Here is a 17,443-nt window from a genome sequence, read left to right on the forward strand (position 1 = left end):
TCGACTAGAATAGACTGTAGGAACAGGAGTGTTACATCTTACGCTACATATAATAAAACCCGAGTTCGTCCGTCAACCAGCAGCGGGAAGATAGTGTCGTAGCTTCGTTAAAAGATACTCAGAAGACCCGTTAGCGCCTTTCAGGCTTATAGGAAGTATTTCTTTACCTCCTAGCCGATCTTCGACTTGTACTGGGTAGTCATTTTCTTAAACATGTTTTGAACCGCCTCTTCTGGTCATTCTCGACGGTGAATTTCTTCCAGCTTTTCTTCTTTTTTCTCTCTCTTTTTTTGAAAGTAAAGTCAACATTGACAAGAAGGAATTATACGCAGTAGGATAAATTAGGATGTAGAGGTTAACATACAACTTAGGCATGCTCTACGTAGAGTAGGGCAAGCAAGAGGCAAAGAAGATGCACTAGCGGGTAGAAATAAGGCTTTGAGAAATCGCAGAGACTAGAGCATACACTAGTACGTAATACAGTCAATAACTGGGGCCTCCTCTATGCGGCCCTGGGGCGGTTTTATGAGGCAGAGGAAATAGTATACTAGTAGGCACTTGATATTATTAAGAGAAATCTTGGCTATAAATACCAACAATGTTATACCCTTTGTCGTATTCTTGCTATATTACGGAAGAATACTATTATAAAGCAAATAGATTCTAGAGCTTACCCTTACTACCCTTAAACTACTTCTATTAATCAAGCTCGGGTTTACTATTACACTCTACTTGATATCCCTATGCTTTGTGTCCCCAATGTGCATCATTAGACAGAGGAATCATTTCCCCCAACGTGCTTCTCCTGCGTGTTTCCATGCTGGCCTTCATGATTCAGCGTCGCAGCAACCTTGCCTGTCATCAGATCATCAGTGTTCGGTGCCCACCAGGTCAGAACCACCGAAGCAGCAGAAAAGGCAATCGTAGCAAGATACACTGTCCGGAATGCATCTGCGTTTGCTTCCTGGTAAGCTCTATATCCCACCGCCATGATCTGCTCTGTGATGCCGGGTACAGCCGCGAGAGCAGCAGCACCAAGCCGTATTGCTTGCAGGTATAGGGGAACGCTGGCAGCAGGAAGACCGGCGTTGATGAGGACGGGCGAAACTTGAGCAGGAATCGTCTCTTCGAGGCGGTTCGTCATGATGGTGGAGTAGATTGCGACCAAGACAGCGCAAATTGCTGCACGTACAGAACCCGCTGTGCCACCGGCGATTCCGATCTCGTTCTGGTCCTCGACAAGGATGGTCGAGTTCGCCAGGCATATGGACTCGTTCCAGCCGATGAACATGCAGCCAAGGAAGATGAGTGCCATGGTTGTGCTCCCATTGTCGGGGTTAGCAACTGCAGCACAGCCGAGAAAGGTGCCTCCAATCAAGAAGGCGGCCATGCATTGATACCGTGTCTTTCCGATCCGCTCAGCGAATATGCCGGCGAGCACTTGGCCTGTAATGATGCTGATGCCCACGATGGTGCTCATGTATCCAACTCGAATAGTGTCGCCGTTGCCGTAGAGTACGGCGGCTTGTGCGGGCCAGACGATGCTGAATGCGTAATAAACGCCAGCACCCGAGCCCAGCAGGACCACGGCAGCAACCCAACGCCCGTTTAAGAACAGGTGCATTGGGATCAGGGGCTCTTTGATGGGTGCATAGATCTCCCAGAGCACGAAAGCAACAAGGACCACGAAGCCGATAATGATAGCGCTGATAACGGCGGCAGACTTCCAGGGGTAAACTAAGAAGTGTCAGTTGTCAGACATGCAGAACTGTAGAGTCAAGAAGACGTACGTGAGCCGCCCCAGCTAAGGCCCATTAAAAAGACGATGAACCCAGATGCGAACAGGAAAGTCCCGATCCAGTCAAAGTGCTTGAGCCAATACACCTTACTGCGGTTCTCGTCGTGCTTATGTTTATCGGAGAATGAAGGTGGATAGTAGAACGCGGTCCACAGGATGAAAGCAGTTACATTCAATGCAAACAGCAGCCAGTACACACCGCGCCACCCGACGTTTGGATGGTTGGCGACGAAGCTCGCAGATATAGCAGGGCCCATGCCAGAGCTAGCGTAGGTGAATATGTATATCATGCCAATAGCAAAATAGCGGTGTTTCATAGGCACGAGCTCGCCGATGACGAAGTGGAAGCTGAGCTGCGTAGCCGTAGCAGCGGCGAGAAGCACATTGCCACCAATCTGTGTTTTGGATCAGAACAATACATTTCAAGCAATAACTCGAGACTACTGCTTACTAGGGTAGGGATATCCTGCGCGGTAGCACAAACCACGCTTCCAATGATGGCAACAACGGCACCTCCAACGAAAAAGTAGCGGCGACCGAAGATGTCGCTAAGACGTCCGACGGGCGAAAGGAACACGGCAAGAACAGCGTTGTATACCAGGGAAATCCACGTGTACCTAGCATCAGGCCCGATATCTGCGTTGATGACTCCAAGGATGGGAGCTGCGAAACCAAAGGCCGCAGTACCACAGATGATTGCGAGGCCGGTGGCAAGGAAGGTACCCAGGAAGAAACGACTGTAGTAGTAGCCTTTTGGCAGTGCAGCGAAATCAATCTCGAAGCCGTGAATGTTTTGTGTAAGTGTGTGCTCGAGAGTGCTGTCGTTGATTGTCGAGGCGTTTTCGGTATGATTCACATTCGCCTTTGTTGTTTCAGGGGTTGCCATACTTGATCCTCTGGCTGCTGGTAGCAAGGTGTTTAGCAGGTTACAAGTAGAGAAGTCCTGTTGGCTTGGGACGTCGAAGGTCTTTTGAGAAACCCTGTCAAGTCATTACGGAAACCTAGATCCATGGCACAAGTACAAAGGAGCTAAATGATCTGACATGCGACCAAACGACCTGCATCTCATCCCATCAAGCCGATTGGGCCGTGCGACACGAATTCATAGGGGATTATCGAAAGCTCCAAAGCTATCAAGTTAGCAACAACCCGTAGACGCGGTTGCTTGGTTCCAGACCAGTAGGCCTGATTGACCATGCGGGGTATGTACATCTCTGGAAGAGGTTGATCTGGGGTAGTGTGGGCATCCGCGGCGGGAATCTGGGGTAGTCTGGAGTTCGGAGAAAGTTAACCACGGGCATCCTCGGACCGCACCAACATCACTGGCAGGGCGAGCCGAGCTTCGCGAACATGGCGCTCTATATCCAAACAGCCTGTGTACTTCCGCATCAAGTCTGAACGTTAGCTACTTTAAGCACTATTTGGATGAAAGAGGTAGAAATAGAGACAGCGCTATTTAGTAGTTATTAACGTACCAGTACCTCTCCAAAATAAAGCGAATTACTTATTTGTTCAAGTGTCATCGTCTGAGGACGCATAGTCTAATCCTAGTGAGAGAATACCCGAGGGCTTTGCTACAGATGAAGTAGATGAAGATTTGGTCGTCGTAGCTGGTAGTGGCGTAGAACTGTCTTTGGCAGCCTTGGCCGTTGGAGCGGCTTGCGTCGACCCATCCCCATCCCTCGCCTTTTCGATTACTGCCCTCTCTTCAGCTGCTGAACTCGACTTCCTTAGCTTGATGCCTTTCAGCAAGCCAGCATCGGGTCCCTTCTTCCTCTTCCGCTTGACCGCCGCCCACTGTGCTCCATCTTCACTTGGCGCCTCGATACTCTCCTCTTCCAAAGCCTTCCTCTCTGCCTCTTCTTGCTGCCTACGAAACAAGTCTAATTGCTCCAACGTCTCTTTCCTCACGTTAGCCTCCTCTTGTCGCTTCTTTTCTAGCACCGAGTCGAGATAATCTGCTTCATCGTCGTCAAGAGCGTTGTGGAGCTTGAAGCGAGCCCTCTCCTCGAACTCGGCCTGCTTCTTGTCCTTGTTGGCTTGCAGGATCTCGAAGAGGCTCTTCCCGTCGTGTTGCTTGGCCAAGTCTGCTTTTGCTTGCCGCTCAGCCTCCAGCTCTTTCGCAGCCCTTTTCCATTCAGAATCTCTCTCTGTTTCGTCGTCGGCCAACCCGCCTAGAGGATTGGAATTACGAGGTCAGTGTGATGACGCACATTTTTAGTAGTGAGGAGACGTACCGCTCACGAATCCACTACTCATCTCGACAAGGATTCATACAGTCTAGCGTGGAAAGACTACTTGTCGGAGGAAATAGGACAACGGAGCTCGCAAGTATCCGCGTAGGCCTGGAGAGTCGGTGGCGTTGCCAAGGCGATGGGACCCTAAGAGAAAGCTCCTCGTCGTAATGGGGGAAGCTTGGACCGCGGCTGGTGCAGCTTCCTTTTCAGGCTAGCGCACAAGACCTGCCTGTGTGCACCTTGCCCAGGTGAAGTGCTTCAATTGGTGGGAAAACGGCTTCTCGCTAGATTTCCCGTCTTCGGGGCCCCCGCCGAGGGGCAGATGCGATGATGTAGCTCCTCGAGAGAAACGCTGTTCAAAAAGTTCGCCAATTCTCTGTTCCTGCATCTACAAACTCACATCTACTATTACATCTCACATCAGCAACCATGGCACCTAAGAACTGGACCAAAGAGAGCTTCACGGTACGTACGAGTGAGCAACAGCGCGTTGCCTTGCATCAACATCTCCAGCATCACCATCAGCATTTGGTGGCGGGGTAGGCAAGCGTGGGGTTGGACTATGTTTTCAGCCTCATGTCAGCAACCAGCAGGCCCTGCATAGAGGGTGGAAGTTGCAGCGGACCACCAACCCTTGATACTCGATACATTACACTTCATGTACGCAGGACTAACATTTCAATCCAGCTCAACACCGGCGCAAAGATCCCTGCGATCGGCCTCGGAACATGGCAGTCACAGCCTGGTGAGGTCCGCGAGGCTGTCAAGGCGGCTCTCCTGTCCGGCTACCGTCACATCGACACAGCTCTTGCCTATGGCAACGAGAAGGAGGTTGGTGACGGAATCAAGGACTCTGGCGTGCCCCGTGAGGAGATCTGGATCACCACCAAGCTCGACAACCCATGGCACAAGCGCGTCGAGGAGGGCATCACCAGCTCCCTGAAGAGCCTTGGTGTTGACTACATTGACCTGTACCTCATGGTGAGTCCGCCCGAGAGATGACCCCTGTTGAGACGAGAGCTAATCGCCGTGTAGCACTGGCCTTCGTCCACCGACCCTGATGACCTCAAGAAGCACTACCCCGACTGGGACTTCTTGGACACATGGGCTGAGCTTCAGAAGCTTCCTGCGTCCGGTCGTGTCAAGAACATCGGTGTATCCAACTTTGCCATCAAGAACCTCGAGAAGCTGTTCGCCGACTCGCGCTTCAAGATTACGCCAGCCGTGAACCAGGTCGAACTCCACCCCAACAACCCTTCGTACGTGCCCCCAAACTATTCCTCAGGCCATGATGAAAAGCTAACAATGTCTCAGACCCAAGCTCCTCGACTACTGCAAGAAGAAGGGCATCCACAACACCGCCTACTCTTGCCTCGGCTCCACCGACTCCCCGCTCTACAAGAACGAGAAGCTCAAGAAGATTGCCGAGAAGAAGGGCAAGTCTGTACAGCAGGTTCTGCTCGTATGGGGTCTCCAGCGCGGCACCAGCGTCATCCCCAAGTCTGTCACTGCATCGCGCATCCAGGGCAACTTCGAGCTTGACGGCTGGGAGCTTACGGATGAGGAGGTCAAGGAGATCGACTCGCTGCCTGAGCGCTTCAAGGTCTGCGGAGATGCTTGGCTCCCAATCAAGGTCTTCTTTGGCGATGACGAGTAATTTATATACGTAGTAGAGTAAATAAATACATCGTTAAACCAATAGGTTGCATCTGAGTTTCTGCAAGGCTGAAAAGTCCATCAACGTAGTGTTCCCGATGCTAAAAAGACTATGCTGAGTGCCCTGGGTGCTTCAAGGGCATACTAATCCAGCATATGTAGCTGCGCTTTGCCATATCGTGGCTGCTGCTAGCTTACCAAATGATGCAGGGCCAAGTGTGGCCGTCGATCGCTCCAACAAACATATCAAAGGTCACTCATCAAAGCCGGCCAATCCCCATCCTCGGTCCCCAATCTCCCCTATTGTACCGTCCCACATGATACCCGGCCTTCTTGAACCTCTTCATCTCCCAGTCTTTCTTCTTCTCAAACTCTTCGCCCGCTATTCGTTTCCTCGTCTCCACCCTACTTGCGCCGTCCTTGAAGGTTCCCGTCTCGTGCACAATCTCCGACTCTTCCCACGAGTAAGAGAATTCCTTGATCAAGATGTGTGTTTGGTTGTTGGGCTGGATGGCGGAGAAAGGGTTCTGGTGTGAAAACTTGAGGAGTTCCGGGGTATCTGTTGAGGGCGGTTGTGCGAGTGATGATGATGCGAGGGTTGAGGCGGGAGGGAGTCGCAGGTCGAAGGAAGGGTTGGCGCGCTTGGTCGCCACAGTAATGAAAGGATCAGAGTTGTCGTGATCATTCTCCTCATCAGGAGGAGGTGCTACCACGTGCGGGGCGAACATGCGTTTAGGTGGTGTATCGAGTTGTATGGTCTCCTCTAGCCCTTTGATGCCGAAAATGTTGTTATTGTCTCGTCGGGCCGCTGGAGGTGCAGGCTTGTCAGGCCCAGGTATCCAGTCGCTCTCGGGGTCGCTCTCCGGTTCTTGTGTCTCCCCTCGCTGTCGTGTGTTTTCCTCATCTTCTGAGGCTAATCGTTGCACCTTGGAGGCTGTTGGTGTGACCTTGACACGCTCCTTGTCCTTGCCCCTAGTCTGAATCTTCGGGACTGACGGCTCAGGCTTAGGCTCAGGAACGCTATCTTCGCCCCTCATCTGCGCTTCTTTGACCTCGCTCGCGATGTTTTTCGGAATAGCAGCATGGATCTCTGTCATCAGCTTTGCCCGTCTGCAGTATCCCTGCCAGTCCTCCGTCGCCAACTTGCCCGCCGCCTCATTCAGCGCACTCGCCGGATTTGGCTGAATCAACAGACATGATATTGTAACAAGCACATCCCTCAACTTCAGCGTACTACTCCAGTCTCTTTTCAAAGTCTCCACGCATACAGCGCCGGTAGCTTCGTCAATATTTGGGTGCCAGAGCCGCGTGCGGAACTGTGCTGTGGGCGGAGCGATAGGATACGTAGAAGGAATATCAAGGTGTAGTCGCCAAACACCGCCGGCGTCTAGAAATCGTGGTACCGTCAGTATAGTCTAATACAGTACGACCGACCTCACGTACAGGGTGTGCCGACCGGACCAGCAAGTAGGATATCAAGAGAGGTCAGATCTGCGGAACCATCTGAGGAAGGGGGAAAGAGGTAATTCGGAGGTAGGCCAGCTGTATGCAGAGAGCCGTGGTCGGTCGCGAGACGGCGCAGCGACTTGGAGTTCTGAATAGCCGCTGTTAGCAGTTGAAGGTGCACATGGACGTAAGGATGACCATAGGGCTTACCATAGTTACGTGCGATGTATACAAGAAAATGGGCGGAGAAGCCCTGTATTGCAAGAGTAAACTAAGCGCCGACGTGGGTTGTTCACGACCTCGGGATGTGCAACGGATGCGGGTCGCGACGCCCCACCCATCATCCGCACTAGCCATTTTAGCGCGTGAGTTTGGTGTTCTGCACCCGAAACGGTAGCATCGACATGAACGTCCAATATGACCGCATCTATAGTAGACATTGACATCATTTCTCTCAGATGATATAGCCTTGGTAGCTTCAAAGTATTGTGAAAATCTCGTCCAAGAAGTGCAAAGAGCCCTGAACACGTGCAGCATCATGTTTTCCCTTGCCATGTTACCTCCCTCCGTCAAACGCCGCGCTGAAAAGACTCGTCTCTACATTTACAAGATATCCATCTCCTCCGTCGGGTCCACAAACGGAAATTGCCCGCTCTCAATCGCTGCTACGCGGTCAAGCTCGGCCTGATACTCCTTTCTCAGCGTCTCCAAAGTGACGATTTGCCGCTTGAGCAGTTTCTTGCCCTGGCCAATACCCCACTGCGGCGGTCCACCCCCCTCAGTCTTCTGCTCAGCTAGGATATATGCGTCCGCTTTACTGACCGACGAGAGTGTATTGATAATCATCAGGTAGCACTGCGTTAGCGATTCATCCGCTGGATCATGAATTTTCGAAGATGTTGTTTTCAGGCGTTGCAGTCGTTCGTAGAGGATCGATGCAGCGCCGCGAAAGTTGCCGCGGGATATACGGAAGGAGTAGAGGATCTGGTGGTAAGGGGGTCCAGATGCGAGGTTGAGTGTCTTCTGGCAGAGGGAAGAGAGTATGGCATCCACGTCTTCCGTTAGGCCAACAAGGGGCAACTTGAGAAGTTCTTTGGCTTGTGACTGTGTTATCATGGACGTGATGAGGGTTTGAAGGTCCGAGTGTTTTCTACGGTTTCAGTTAGTACGGACATGCTTGTGACCGCAAGAGATCAACTTACAAGGCAGCATCGCTGTGCCTAGTCATGGCAGAGTACGCCTCGTGGAACCTGCATGTCTGTACCGAAGCCGTGAAAAGACGTTGAAGCAGATCGGTCCTCAGCTCTTCATCCTCCCGGCCCTTCAATGACCTTAGGCCTAATCGCGCAAAGTCCGCGACATAAGAGTAGGCCTTGGCCTTCTCGAACAAGCCGATGACATGGCCGTAATATCTTGCAAGGCCATCTGAGAATGAATTTCGCTCAGCCTCCGATATCAGACTTGCTGAGTCGGCATCATCGATATTGAACAGTCCCAACGCTGAAACTATTAGTGTACCGTCCGTGTGCATGCGCTCGATATACTCACCAAGATTATACGCTGCCTTCTCGAAGCACACAGATGCGAATGCATTTTCACCCAATGCTATGTGTAACCGGCCCTTCAGATATGAGTTCCAGTTGCTCTCAATAAGGAACTTCGAAAAATTCAGTGCTAGGTCGTACTCTTTTTGAGCGAGCAAGTAACCCATAGTGTCTTCCACCACACTATCATAGTTTTGCTCCTTGAAGACTGATGCTATCCAAGCGCGACTCCAGTGTGAGAGCAGGTTGGCTTTCGAACCCTTAGGAAGTGGTAGGTCGAATGCGTGATGACCGTGTATTCCTTCCAGCACGGTCTGCATGAAGGGAAGCCTCTTTTCATTCTTCAGGGATTCGCTCAGGGTTCGGTTCACCACCTCTGATGCTGGCCCAGTGGAACTCTGACGTGCCCACACTGTGCTAGCAAGCCACGATACTGTCATACAGTCCTTGTACTGAACAATAAGTTCTACGAAGACCTCTGATGCGTCGAAGTCTTCCGGTGTCTCTCCTTCCAACTCAACGAACATGAACAAGACCAATATGAGCAGATCTAACAAGGTGTCGTGATCTGCCTGCAGCGTCTCCTGAGACACCCTAAGTAGAGCGCTCAGGCCATAGCGTGCGATTTGCTTTCTTGAGTTGACTCGGCCTTCCTCTTCGTAACCTAACGTCTTGATGGCCCGAAGGAATGTATCGGTGGTAAGATCCTTCACTTCAGTTCCGAGTTCTTCGACGAGTTGCGACAAGTCTTCATCTGATACATGCTGTAACAGCTCGCTATGGCCTTCAATCCACTCCATGCGATCGATGATAGTAAGAGAGCGACTCTGGAGTAAATCCATCTCCACGTGCCGTTCAACTTCTTGTTGCACAGACCATGGCAACCGTTGTCGAAATGAAGAGGCCGCATTCAGAAGTCGCGCCACATCACGAGATTCAGGCCTGTCTAGAGCTTTGCGAAGAGGATTACTTAGCTTGTGTGATGACGACAGGGTTGCCGCGTTCAAAGCCGTGATTTCTAGCTCGCTACAATTCCGTATCGCCGAGAGCTGGTCGCTAAGAACAAGCCATGGCATGGCTGTCTCTTTGTCATAGGCAAGAGAAAGTGAGTCTCCTCTCCGCTTATGCAAGTCCTTGACAAGGCCATAGTATGCTTGCCATTGCGAAGCTACAGCATTGCCAATCTGTTCTGCGTCCTGGTTGGCATGCTGCTTGCTCATAGCGAGGCCTGTGACCGTGGCGCAAATACGCTCTTTGAGTGAGCCCCTACTTGACGATCGGCCCAACCGTGTCCGGTCTAGTCCCCTCTTAAAGATGAGCAGTGCAGTTTCCAGTGTCGAATTGGTAAACCGCCCCGGATAAAATAGGAAGTCAAGCCATGGTTCAGATAACTCCAGATCGCCTTGTTCTATATCTCGGTCTTGTTTGCTGGGGTTTTTAGAACTCTTGGTTAGTGCTTCGACGGTCAGTGGCCCTGAATCGACCGACACCCAATCGTTTTTCCAGGTCTGTGACAGTGTATCAGGATCATCTGTGAGATCGAACTTGAGCGAATAGACCCTACTACTCGGCCCAGATCTTGCCCGTATCCAAATTTCTGATCCTCTCCATCCAGCAGGTCCTGGGATGATGTGAAACTCTTCCAGTGACCACACGGTTGTATTCATAAGTTCATCGATAGGGGGGATGAGCTCGGCGTCCGCGGCAGCATCGTAAAACCCAAATTGGGAATCGTCCGCGTCTCTAACACCCCAGAACTTGAATTGGTGCTGTTTAGGCGAAAATGTGACGACGTGATATGTGGCACCTCCAATTCCTCCCAGGACCTCCAGGACAGCCATAAGCTTGGATTGTGAGGGGCCAATGAAGTAGGAGTTCTGACTCTTCTCCAGCGCGTGATCGTTATGACCTAAGATATCCATCTGAATGCCCTGTTTTCCCGACGCAACATTCCAAGCTCTTATCGTGTGATCTAGACATACCGACAGAATGTGCTGTCTGTCTGGTGATATTGCAACAGCAGCAGCGGCTGATATGGCGAGATCGGCATTTTCGTATCGAACCGTCGGCTGCGTTTTCCACGACAATAGGCCTCGAACCGACCAATTGTTATTTTGGTACCGCGATCCGTCCCATGAAAAATGAGTTTTGTCCCAAGACATGCGACAAATAGCTCCATCGTCAAGCGTTACAAGTAACTCATCTACATCTTGGGCGACGAGCCGGTACGGAATGCGCCCGCTGAACAACGCCGGCTCTGACCTCTTGCACCAATTCTCTATGTCCTGTTCCGAGGCCGCCGGGTTCGTAAAGAAGTCGCGGTGTAGGGTGATGGTGTATAGCTCGTTCGCCGTCGTAATCGCGAAGACAGTCAGGGCATCGCGGTCTGTTGGCTCGGCGAAAGCTACGCAGAAAGGTCGAATTGGTGATGGGAACTGGAGGAGGAGGGTTAGGTTTGCTTCGAACTTGTCATTGTAGTCGTGATCTAGGTCGACCGCCTGTATCTCGAGCATCTTCCTGTTATCCAGTACGCGCCAAAGAAAGCTTCGTGGGTATTCGTGGTGTTGCCGAAAGAACATTGACCCGTCTGTCGCCAGATGGCGCCTTGTGAACGCATCTTCGTCCTGGTCCGCATATTGTTCTGTGATTACAGTGCGCTTCGCATTTGGTCGGCTGCCAAAGGTGCTGAGGGAGCTCGACGGGAGCGTGAATGCGATTGTTGATCCAGGAAAGGCAGGTTCGATGTTCAGCCGCGCCTCTTTATAGAGGCAGGTGCCCTCATTCTCGACCATCCTGCTCGCATGCGAATGAATTTCTCGAGGCGATGGGCGAGATATTTGTGGTGCTCAGAGCGAGTTGTGGCCGTGTCCAGGGTGGAGCTCACAAAAACAGCGGTCGCGACGGGGTGCGCTTGAAGCTCCCGCACGGACCAATGGATTTTGACAAATTATTACACTTCAGTATGCCATTCACTTCAGTCAATGGATTCGATGTTTGTTCAAGGATATCACTGCATACCATTACGATAAGCGCTATGTCAAATGGTCTACATCATCACCGCTTGTGCCACCTTTAACGCCGCCCTAATGCAGATAAACAAAGAACGAAGACCATTGAACCACCTTTCACCTCGTGCATCACTTATTGTTCCTCTCCTCCAAGTCCTTCTCCTTTGGATCGCCAATACCATCCTCGTTGATGGCAAACAAGCAGTCGCTCTCGGGCAAACAAGGACTGTCGTAGATCTTGCACACACGCGTCTCCCCCCTACCCTTGCGCAAGCTCAAACGTGTCGTACTGGCGTGGGCAATGATGTTACCGCCGATAGGCTTCTTTGGGTCAGGATTGAACATCGCGCTTGGTCCGCCATCCACCTGCGCAACGACCTGGTTAGTGATGACGACAGCGATGCCGAACTCATCAGCGAGCCGTTGCAGCGTCCGCATGAACTTGGCCAGATGTGTTTGTCGGCTTGAGAGCTCTCCGCGTCCGGAGAAGTCAGTTCTGTACAGTGAGGTGGCTGAGTCGACAATCAGCAATGAAAAGCGCGTCTCGGTCATCATCTGAGCGGCTTGGTTGAGGAGCTCAAGCTGATGGTCGGAATTGTATGCTCGCGCGTAGGCGACATTGTCCAGAACCTCCTCGCCCGATAGACCGAACCGATTCGCAACGGCCAGACATCGCACTGGCCTAAAGGTACCCTCAGTATCAATGTACAGGCACTTGCCCTCGCCGCCACCCATGTCGAACGGCAGCTGACACGTTACAGCCAGAGTATGGCAAATTTGACTCTTTCCGGTCCTGAACTCGCCGAAAATCTCGGTTATAGAACCTGTTTCAACGCCACCAGCAAGGAGTGTGTCTAATTGCTTCGATCCCGTGGTAATAGAGATGAGCTCGCTTCGACGCTGGTGCATTTCGGTCGCTGTTGTGAAGCCCATCGGGACAAGTTTTGATGCTGGCAGTGTCAGACAATGTGATCAAGAATAGACTCCGGCACTTACCCTCAGCAAGCAGCTTCGACGCCTTCTGTTCCGAGATGCCCTTGATTTGCTCGAGCGCCCGCCGTGGTCTATCTCTATTAGCTACGAAATTACACTGTCTTCTGCGACAAGCTCACGTGTAGGCAATAGCTTCCACAGTGTTGTAGCCGCCCTCAATAACCAGCTTGATGTCGCGTGCAGTTAGCCCGTTGACGCCTTCTAGAGCGGCAACCGGAGTTGGGGCGCCAGCAGCATGGCCCGTTGCGCCGTCATCGAATTGTTCTTCTTCGGCACTCATCTTGTTTGCGGGTTTGTTTGTAGATTAACGGTCTGAGTGCGTGGTGTTGATGATTGCGAGGAAGGTGGCGGTAATGCGTTAACGCGCCACTAGCGCATACGCGCGATCACGAGACTGTAGCAGACTCGAATAACATTGGTCATTTTCAGCGGCCTCCCCCTTGAACGCGTAGACAGAGAAAATCGTCACGCTCGAATCGTTGCGTAAGGACAATATGAATACAACCGCGGTACCGCATCAGATTCATCAGTTCGTGTCTACTACCACGGTTGACTGGCTCACTCACCTATCCTAGAGGCCGCAACGTAATATCAATCATATTGTACAACCACAGACTGGCAACAGTTTAACAGGTAGCTCTAGGTATGCGCTTTCTTACGTTATGTCGTGTTACAGAGTGCATGACCCCTGGAAGTATTGGCTTCCCATACATATAGTAGCATTAGTGGAATTTATTGTAGACATTGTTGTCATTCTAATCCAGAATGTTGGAATCATAGCCAACGATTTCTGCATCGTCGTCGTCTGACTAAGGATTCTGTTTGGTCGAGGACCACTCTTGTATCTCTATTGGCACAGAGGATACGATTTTGCATCGAACTGATCGGGAATCACACTACAACCCAGAATCATGCCTTAGAGGCTCAGGGTAAAGTGTATTGTCAAAGAGGATCGCGCACGACCTCACTTCCCACCCGGATTCTGATTCATATTCATACTATATCCCCCACTCTTCTCATCCTTTGTAAACTGGAAGTTATCCGTACTTAGCCCAAACGGCTTCAGTATGCCATTCCCCAACTGCTTCAGCTTGCCCATCATATCCGCCATCTCGGCATTCTTCGCTTCGTCGAGCTCTTGTGGCAGTTTGCGCAACGCTGCTTGGACAGCTTTCTGGTCGAGGGACGAGAGCTGGTGCGGTGGCTTGGAGAGTGCTTGGTAGTCTTCTAGAGAGCCTTGAAAGGAAGCCCACCCACCCACTTCGTGCCGTGCTTTTGCGCGGCGCAGGAGAACTTTTGTGCGGATCTTGTGGACGTCGTTTATGGTGTGGCCGGTGCGGGTGAGGGCTTCGAGGAGGACTTCTGTGCTATCGTCTACTTCGCCAACGACACCGCCACTTCCTCCATGGACTTCCCCTCTACCGTTCTCCGCCTGTTTCACGACGGGAGGATCGAGCCTGTCTAGTGCCTCCAGTGCCTGTGTCGCTGATTCGACAGCTTGTTTCCACTCCTCGAGCTTCAAGTGACAAGCTGCAATGTTCGAGCGCAAGACTGCGATGTCGTATTCGAGATATGTTGGACATACTGCAAGAGCTTTTTCGTAGCCCTGTATTGCGCCATCGTAGCCTCCAGATGTGAATGATTTGTTCGCGGAGGTTTTCTCAGTGTTCGATTCTTCAAGAAGCTTTTTCTCTTCGTCTATAGGGAATATCTCGGGGGTGTATGTTGCGGTATTATCCTTCACGTCGGTATCGCTCTGTGGTTTCACCATTGAGGGCTTTCAAGTGATGGACCGTAGGACAAGGCGTGAACATTCGAGTCTGCTGTGTGCATGGAGTGTTGCTTTGGTGGGACATTTGTTGTCCAGTGACGTCGGCCGAGAGTGGGTCGTGCATGCGGCTACTCTCGGCCACGTGGGGTAATGAATTCACCGCTTTACTATTCTAACCTTCAACTGTCCATTCCAACACAGGTGACCGCCGACACAATCATTCTACCTCCTCATAGACTTCATGATGGGCTCAAAGTATGCATCGTTCATCAAATACATAAATATATCCCCCACTTACACTCCCCAGCAGCACCCCGCCACCGCGCATACGCGCTGCCCTCTTCGATATGGACGGCCTCCTCATTGACTCCGAAGACCTCTATACAATCATCACAAACACCATTCTCGAACGCTATAACCGCCCCGCACTCCCCTGGGCCATAAAAGCGCAGTTGCAAGGGCGTCCAGGCCCGCAATCAGGCCAAATCTTCCATGCCTGGGCAAAATTACCCATTTCGCACGAACAATTCACGGAAGAACAGACAGAGTTACAGACAAAGCTCTTCCCGAGCACACAGCCCTTACCAGGGGTTATGAATTTGCTGGAAGGGCTGAGGGCGAGGGGCGTACATATGGCGCTTGCGACGAGCAGTCATGCGGGAAACTTTAGATTGAAGAGCTCGCATCTGGGTGACTTGTTCGAGTACTTTGCACCAGAACACCAGGTCCTCGGCGACGACCCGCGGATACCACCTGGTCGGGGTAAGCCCGCACCCGACATCTATCTTCTCGCCCTGTCCACCCTAAACAAGACGCTCGAGGCGCAAGGACAACCGCCTATCCAACCCGAAGAGTGCTTGGTGTTCGAAGACAGCGTTCCGGGCGTCGAGTCAGGGCGACGAGCGGGCATGCAGGCGGTATGGTGTCCACATCCAGAGCTGTTGGTGGAGTATAATGGCAGAGAGAAAGAGGTGCTAGCAGGATTGACTGGAGAACATAAAGGGGATGAAGAGCAACAGTTACAGAAAACGGAGAAGGCTGTGCAAGGAAAGAGGAGAGTTGGCATGCCTGGTGAGATTGATGATGGGTGGGCACGGTTGCTGAAGAGCTTGGTAGACTTTCCATATGAGAGTTTCGGGATACAAAAGGGACCAAGTCGTGAGGAGCTGGTATAGTTAAAGACGCATGAATATATGGGTAATGAGAAGCATAGAGTAGGTAAACGGTATGTCATAGGCATTCGCCCTCATAGATCTAGAGAGCCTGCAAAGTTCAAGCCAATAATAATCAAGGAAGACGCAAATGATGCACCAGTGGTGGGAGTAAGATTCGTGTTATTTTATCATTTCAGTCATCACCTACACGAATATGACAGCGTTGTGTAAAGGGTTGCACGTGGCAACCTCAAGGGGTGTCCGTTGATACTCAGCCAAATCCGGCCCAAACCGACTCCAGAGATGCCACAACGCCAGATAATCGTGCACCTTGCCCCTTACGGGTTCGTTGACTCATAGCGAAGAAGTTGTCCGTTTACGCGACCTCCTCAATCTTGGGCTTGTCGGTCGACGCTGCAGCCGCTGCAGGCTCCTTGTCCTTGCTCTCCTCGTCATTCTCAAGCTCGGGCATATCATCGTCATCCTCCTCATCGCTGTCGCCGCCTCCCATACCCATGCCCATGCTGCTCAGGTCCATGCCGCCCATACCAGGGAGGCCACCGGCGCCTCCAGCTGCACCGAGCTTGCTAAAGTCGATGCCGCCGAAGCCACCATCACCTCCAGGACCGCCAGCGCCGCCCATCGGGTTCATCTGGTTCATCATATCGTCTTCGGGCGCTTCGTCCTGCTCATCCTCATCGACCCACTGGCATCAGTCAGCATCATTCAGCTAAACTTGCTTCCATCTTGCTTAGTTGCGACTAGAGGTACTCACCTTATCGAAGTCGGTCTTCAAGTAGTGCACTTTCTTGCTGTCCTTGAGTAGGCGGGGCCAGTACTCCTCCTTGAGCTCCTTCTTGCGTAGCACCAATGAAACATCGCGACCGCTGTGGCTGATCTTCGACTCCTTGGGGTCGATCTCGGCGTAGAAGTCGATGTCCACAGCGTATGTGACCTTTTTGGACGTGGAGGCACCTTTGAAGCTGAGCGAAGAATCCTTGAGATCGAGCTTGAGATCTGACTCGGGGACGTCGGCCGCGACAATGGTGAGGTAGACGTAGTTCTTCTCCGGGTCGCTGCTGGATGAGCGTTGCGCCCAGGTGACTGTCGTGTGTTAGTAGTTGTAGTGGCAGATGAAGGCTCTGCCCAAGCTTCGAATTCGACCACAAGCAAGCAATGCGTAGTGCAGATGCCTAGTATGTATGCGACCCCAGCAGATGATCGAATTGTAGGGTTCCATAGAGAGCAGACAGGCAGGAGGGTAAACGGGGCTTGCGTAATGGACAAGGCTGCGACGTACCTTCTGGAACGACCGTAGACATATCGAGGATAGTGAAGCTGTGTTTTGGGAATCAACCGGGGGTATTCGTGTCGTCAAGGGGTGAGGAGTAAACGTGTGGGTACGATGTTTGTTGTAGGACGAGGTAGATGTAGAGGCAGAGGCAGATTGAAGGTGGAAGAAATGCAGTGTTGTGGAGGGACTAGCGTGGAAAGTAATAGAAGCTCTCTCGAAACTTGAGTTTCCACGCCCCGAACTTCTGTCGACCAGGTTCACGATGAAGCTTGAAATTCACGGCAGTACTCTACAGCTCCGCTTATCTCCTCACACGTATGAGACAAAGATTGTCTGCGGTGCACAGCGTGTCGAGCGTCGTTCGACATGGCTAATCATGGACTGCGGCTACGTCGCGGGGCAGCGAACGTCACAAGGCCCGAGCGCCCTCGTGTACCTCAGTGGCTTCCAAGGCATCTACAACGACCAGTTCAAGCACCCTGAGCGAAGTGATCTCATGGGAGCATAGAACACACCACTTAACTCTCGTTCTACTATAGCCA

The 17,443-nt window shown here is 51.8% G+C and overlaps 8 protein-coding genes across 8 annotated transcripts; 2 read left to right on the forward strand and 6 right to left on the reverse strand.

Moving 5' to 3' along the window:
• Positions 1-236: 236 nt before the first annotated feature.
• On the reverse strand, positions 237-2,900 carry K460DRAFT_389279 (MFS general substrate transporter; the record flags this gene model as incomplete). Its single annotated transcript, XM_040935735.1, has 4 exons — positions 2,250-2,900; positions 1,791-2,193; positions 797-1,737; positions 237-284 (listed from the first exon to the last, which is right to left on the reverse strand). The coding sequence occupies exons 1-4, from the start codon at positions 2,682-2,684 to the stop codon at positions 237-239; spliced, it is 1,827 nt and encodes a 608-aa protein (XP_040783260.1). The 5' UTR covers positions 2,685-2,900.
• Positions 2,901-3,243: 343 nt separating this feature from the next.
• K460DRAFT_346865 (uncharacterized protein) lies at positions 3,244-4,118 on the reverse strand. The gene is made up of 2 exons (XM_040931322.1): positions 4,036-4,118; positions 3,244-3,972 (listed from the first exon to the last, which is right to left on the reverse strand). Exons 1-2 carry the CDS (start codon positions 4,055-4,057, stop codon positions 3,311-3,313), a joined length of 684 nt encoding a protein of 227 aa, XP_040783261.1. The 5' UTR covers positions 4,058-4,118; the 3' UTR covers positions 3,244-3,310.
• Positions 4,119-4,464: 346 nt separating this feature from the next.
• Positions 4,465-5,692, forward strand: K460DRAFT_380496 (Aldo/keto reductase; the record flags this gene model as incomplete). Its single annotated transcript, XM_040935265.1, has 4 exons — positions 4,465-4,500; positions 4,723-5,016; positions 5,071-5,294; positions 5,350-5,692. 4 exons carry the CDS (start codon positions 4,465-4,467, stop codon positions 5,690-5,692), a joined length of 897 nt encoding a protein of 298 aa, XP_040783262.1.
• A 259-nt stretch (positions 5,693-5,951) lies between these two features.
• On the reverse strand, positions 5,952-7,494 carry K460DRAFT_410114 (UBC-like protein; the record flags this gene model as incomplete). The annotated part of the gene is made up of 3 exons (XM_040937334.1): positions 5,952-7,078; positions 7,135-7,285; positions 7,348-7,494. The coding sequence occupies 3 exons, from the start codon at positions 7,492-7,494 to the stop codon at positions 5,952-5,954; spliced, it is 1,425 nt and encodes a 474-aa protein (XP_040783263.1).
• Positions 7,495-7,740: 246 nt separating this feature from the next.
• On the reverse strand, positions 7,741-11,473 carry K460DRAFT_410115 (uncharacterized protein; the record flags this gene model as incomplete). The annotated part of the gene is made up of 3 exons (XM_040937335.1): positions 7,741-8,287; positions 8,340-8,637; positions 8,686-11,473. 3 exons carry the CDS (start codon positions 11,471-11,473, stop codon positions 7,741-7,743), a joined length of 3,633 nt encoding a protein of 1,210 aa, XP_040783264.1.
• Positions 11,474-13,296: 1,823 nt separating this feature from the next.
• On the reverse strand, positions 13,297-14,516 carry K460DRAFT_370671 (uncharacterized protein). The gene has a single exon (XM_040934207.1). It carries the CDS (start codon positions 14,451-14,453, stop codon positions 13,647-13,649), a length of 807 nt encoding a protein of 268 aa, XP_040783265.1. The 5' UTR covers positions 14,454-14,516; the 3' UTR covers positions 13,297-13,646.
• Positions 14,517-14,697: 181 nt separating this feature from the next.
• On the forward strand, positions 14,698-15,628 carry K460DRAFT_410118 (HAD-like protein; the record flags this gene model as incomplete). The annotated part of the gene is made up of 2 exons (XM_040937336.1): positions 14,698-14,708; positions 14,761-15,628. The coding sequence occupies 2 exons, from the start codon at positions 14,698-14,700 to the stop codon at positions 15,626-15,628; spliced, it is 879 nt and encodes a 292-aa protein (XP_040783266.1).
• Positions 15,629-15,983: 355 nt separating this feature from the next.
• On the reverse strand, positions 15,984-16,929 carry K460DRAFT_410119 (HSP20-like chaperone; the record flags this gene model as incomplete). Its single annotated transcript, XM_040937337.1, has 3 exons — positions 15,984-16,313; positions 16,383-16,711; positions 16,908-16,929. 3 exons carry the CDS (start codon positions 16,927-16,929, stop codon positions 15,984-15,986), a joined length of 681 nt encoding a protein of 226 aa, XP_040783267.1.
• Positions 16,930-17,443: the final 514 nt, after the last annotated feature.

Source organism: Cucurbitaria berberidis (assembly GCF_010015615.1).
Source record: "Cucurbitaria berberidis CBS 394.84 unplaced genomic scaffold K460scaffold_6, whole genome shotgun sequence".
Lineage (NCBI taxonomy): Eukaryota > Fungi > Ascomycota > Dothideomycetes > Pleosporales > Cucurbitariaceae > Cucurbitaria > Cucurbitaria berberidis.

Coding starts and splice junctions, on each gene's coding strand:
- K460DRAFT_370671 (XM_040934207.1), bottom strand. CDS start 14,453: ATGGTGAAACCACAGAGCGATACCGACGTGAAGGATAATACCGCAACA.
- K460DRAFT_346865 (XM_040931322.1), bottom strand. CDS start 4,057: ATGAGTAGTGGATTCGTGAGCG. Junction 3,973..4,035: donor GAGTAGTGGATTCGTGAGCG/GTACGTCTCCTC, acceptor CCAATCCTCTAG/GCGGGTTGGCCGACGACGAA.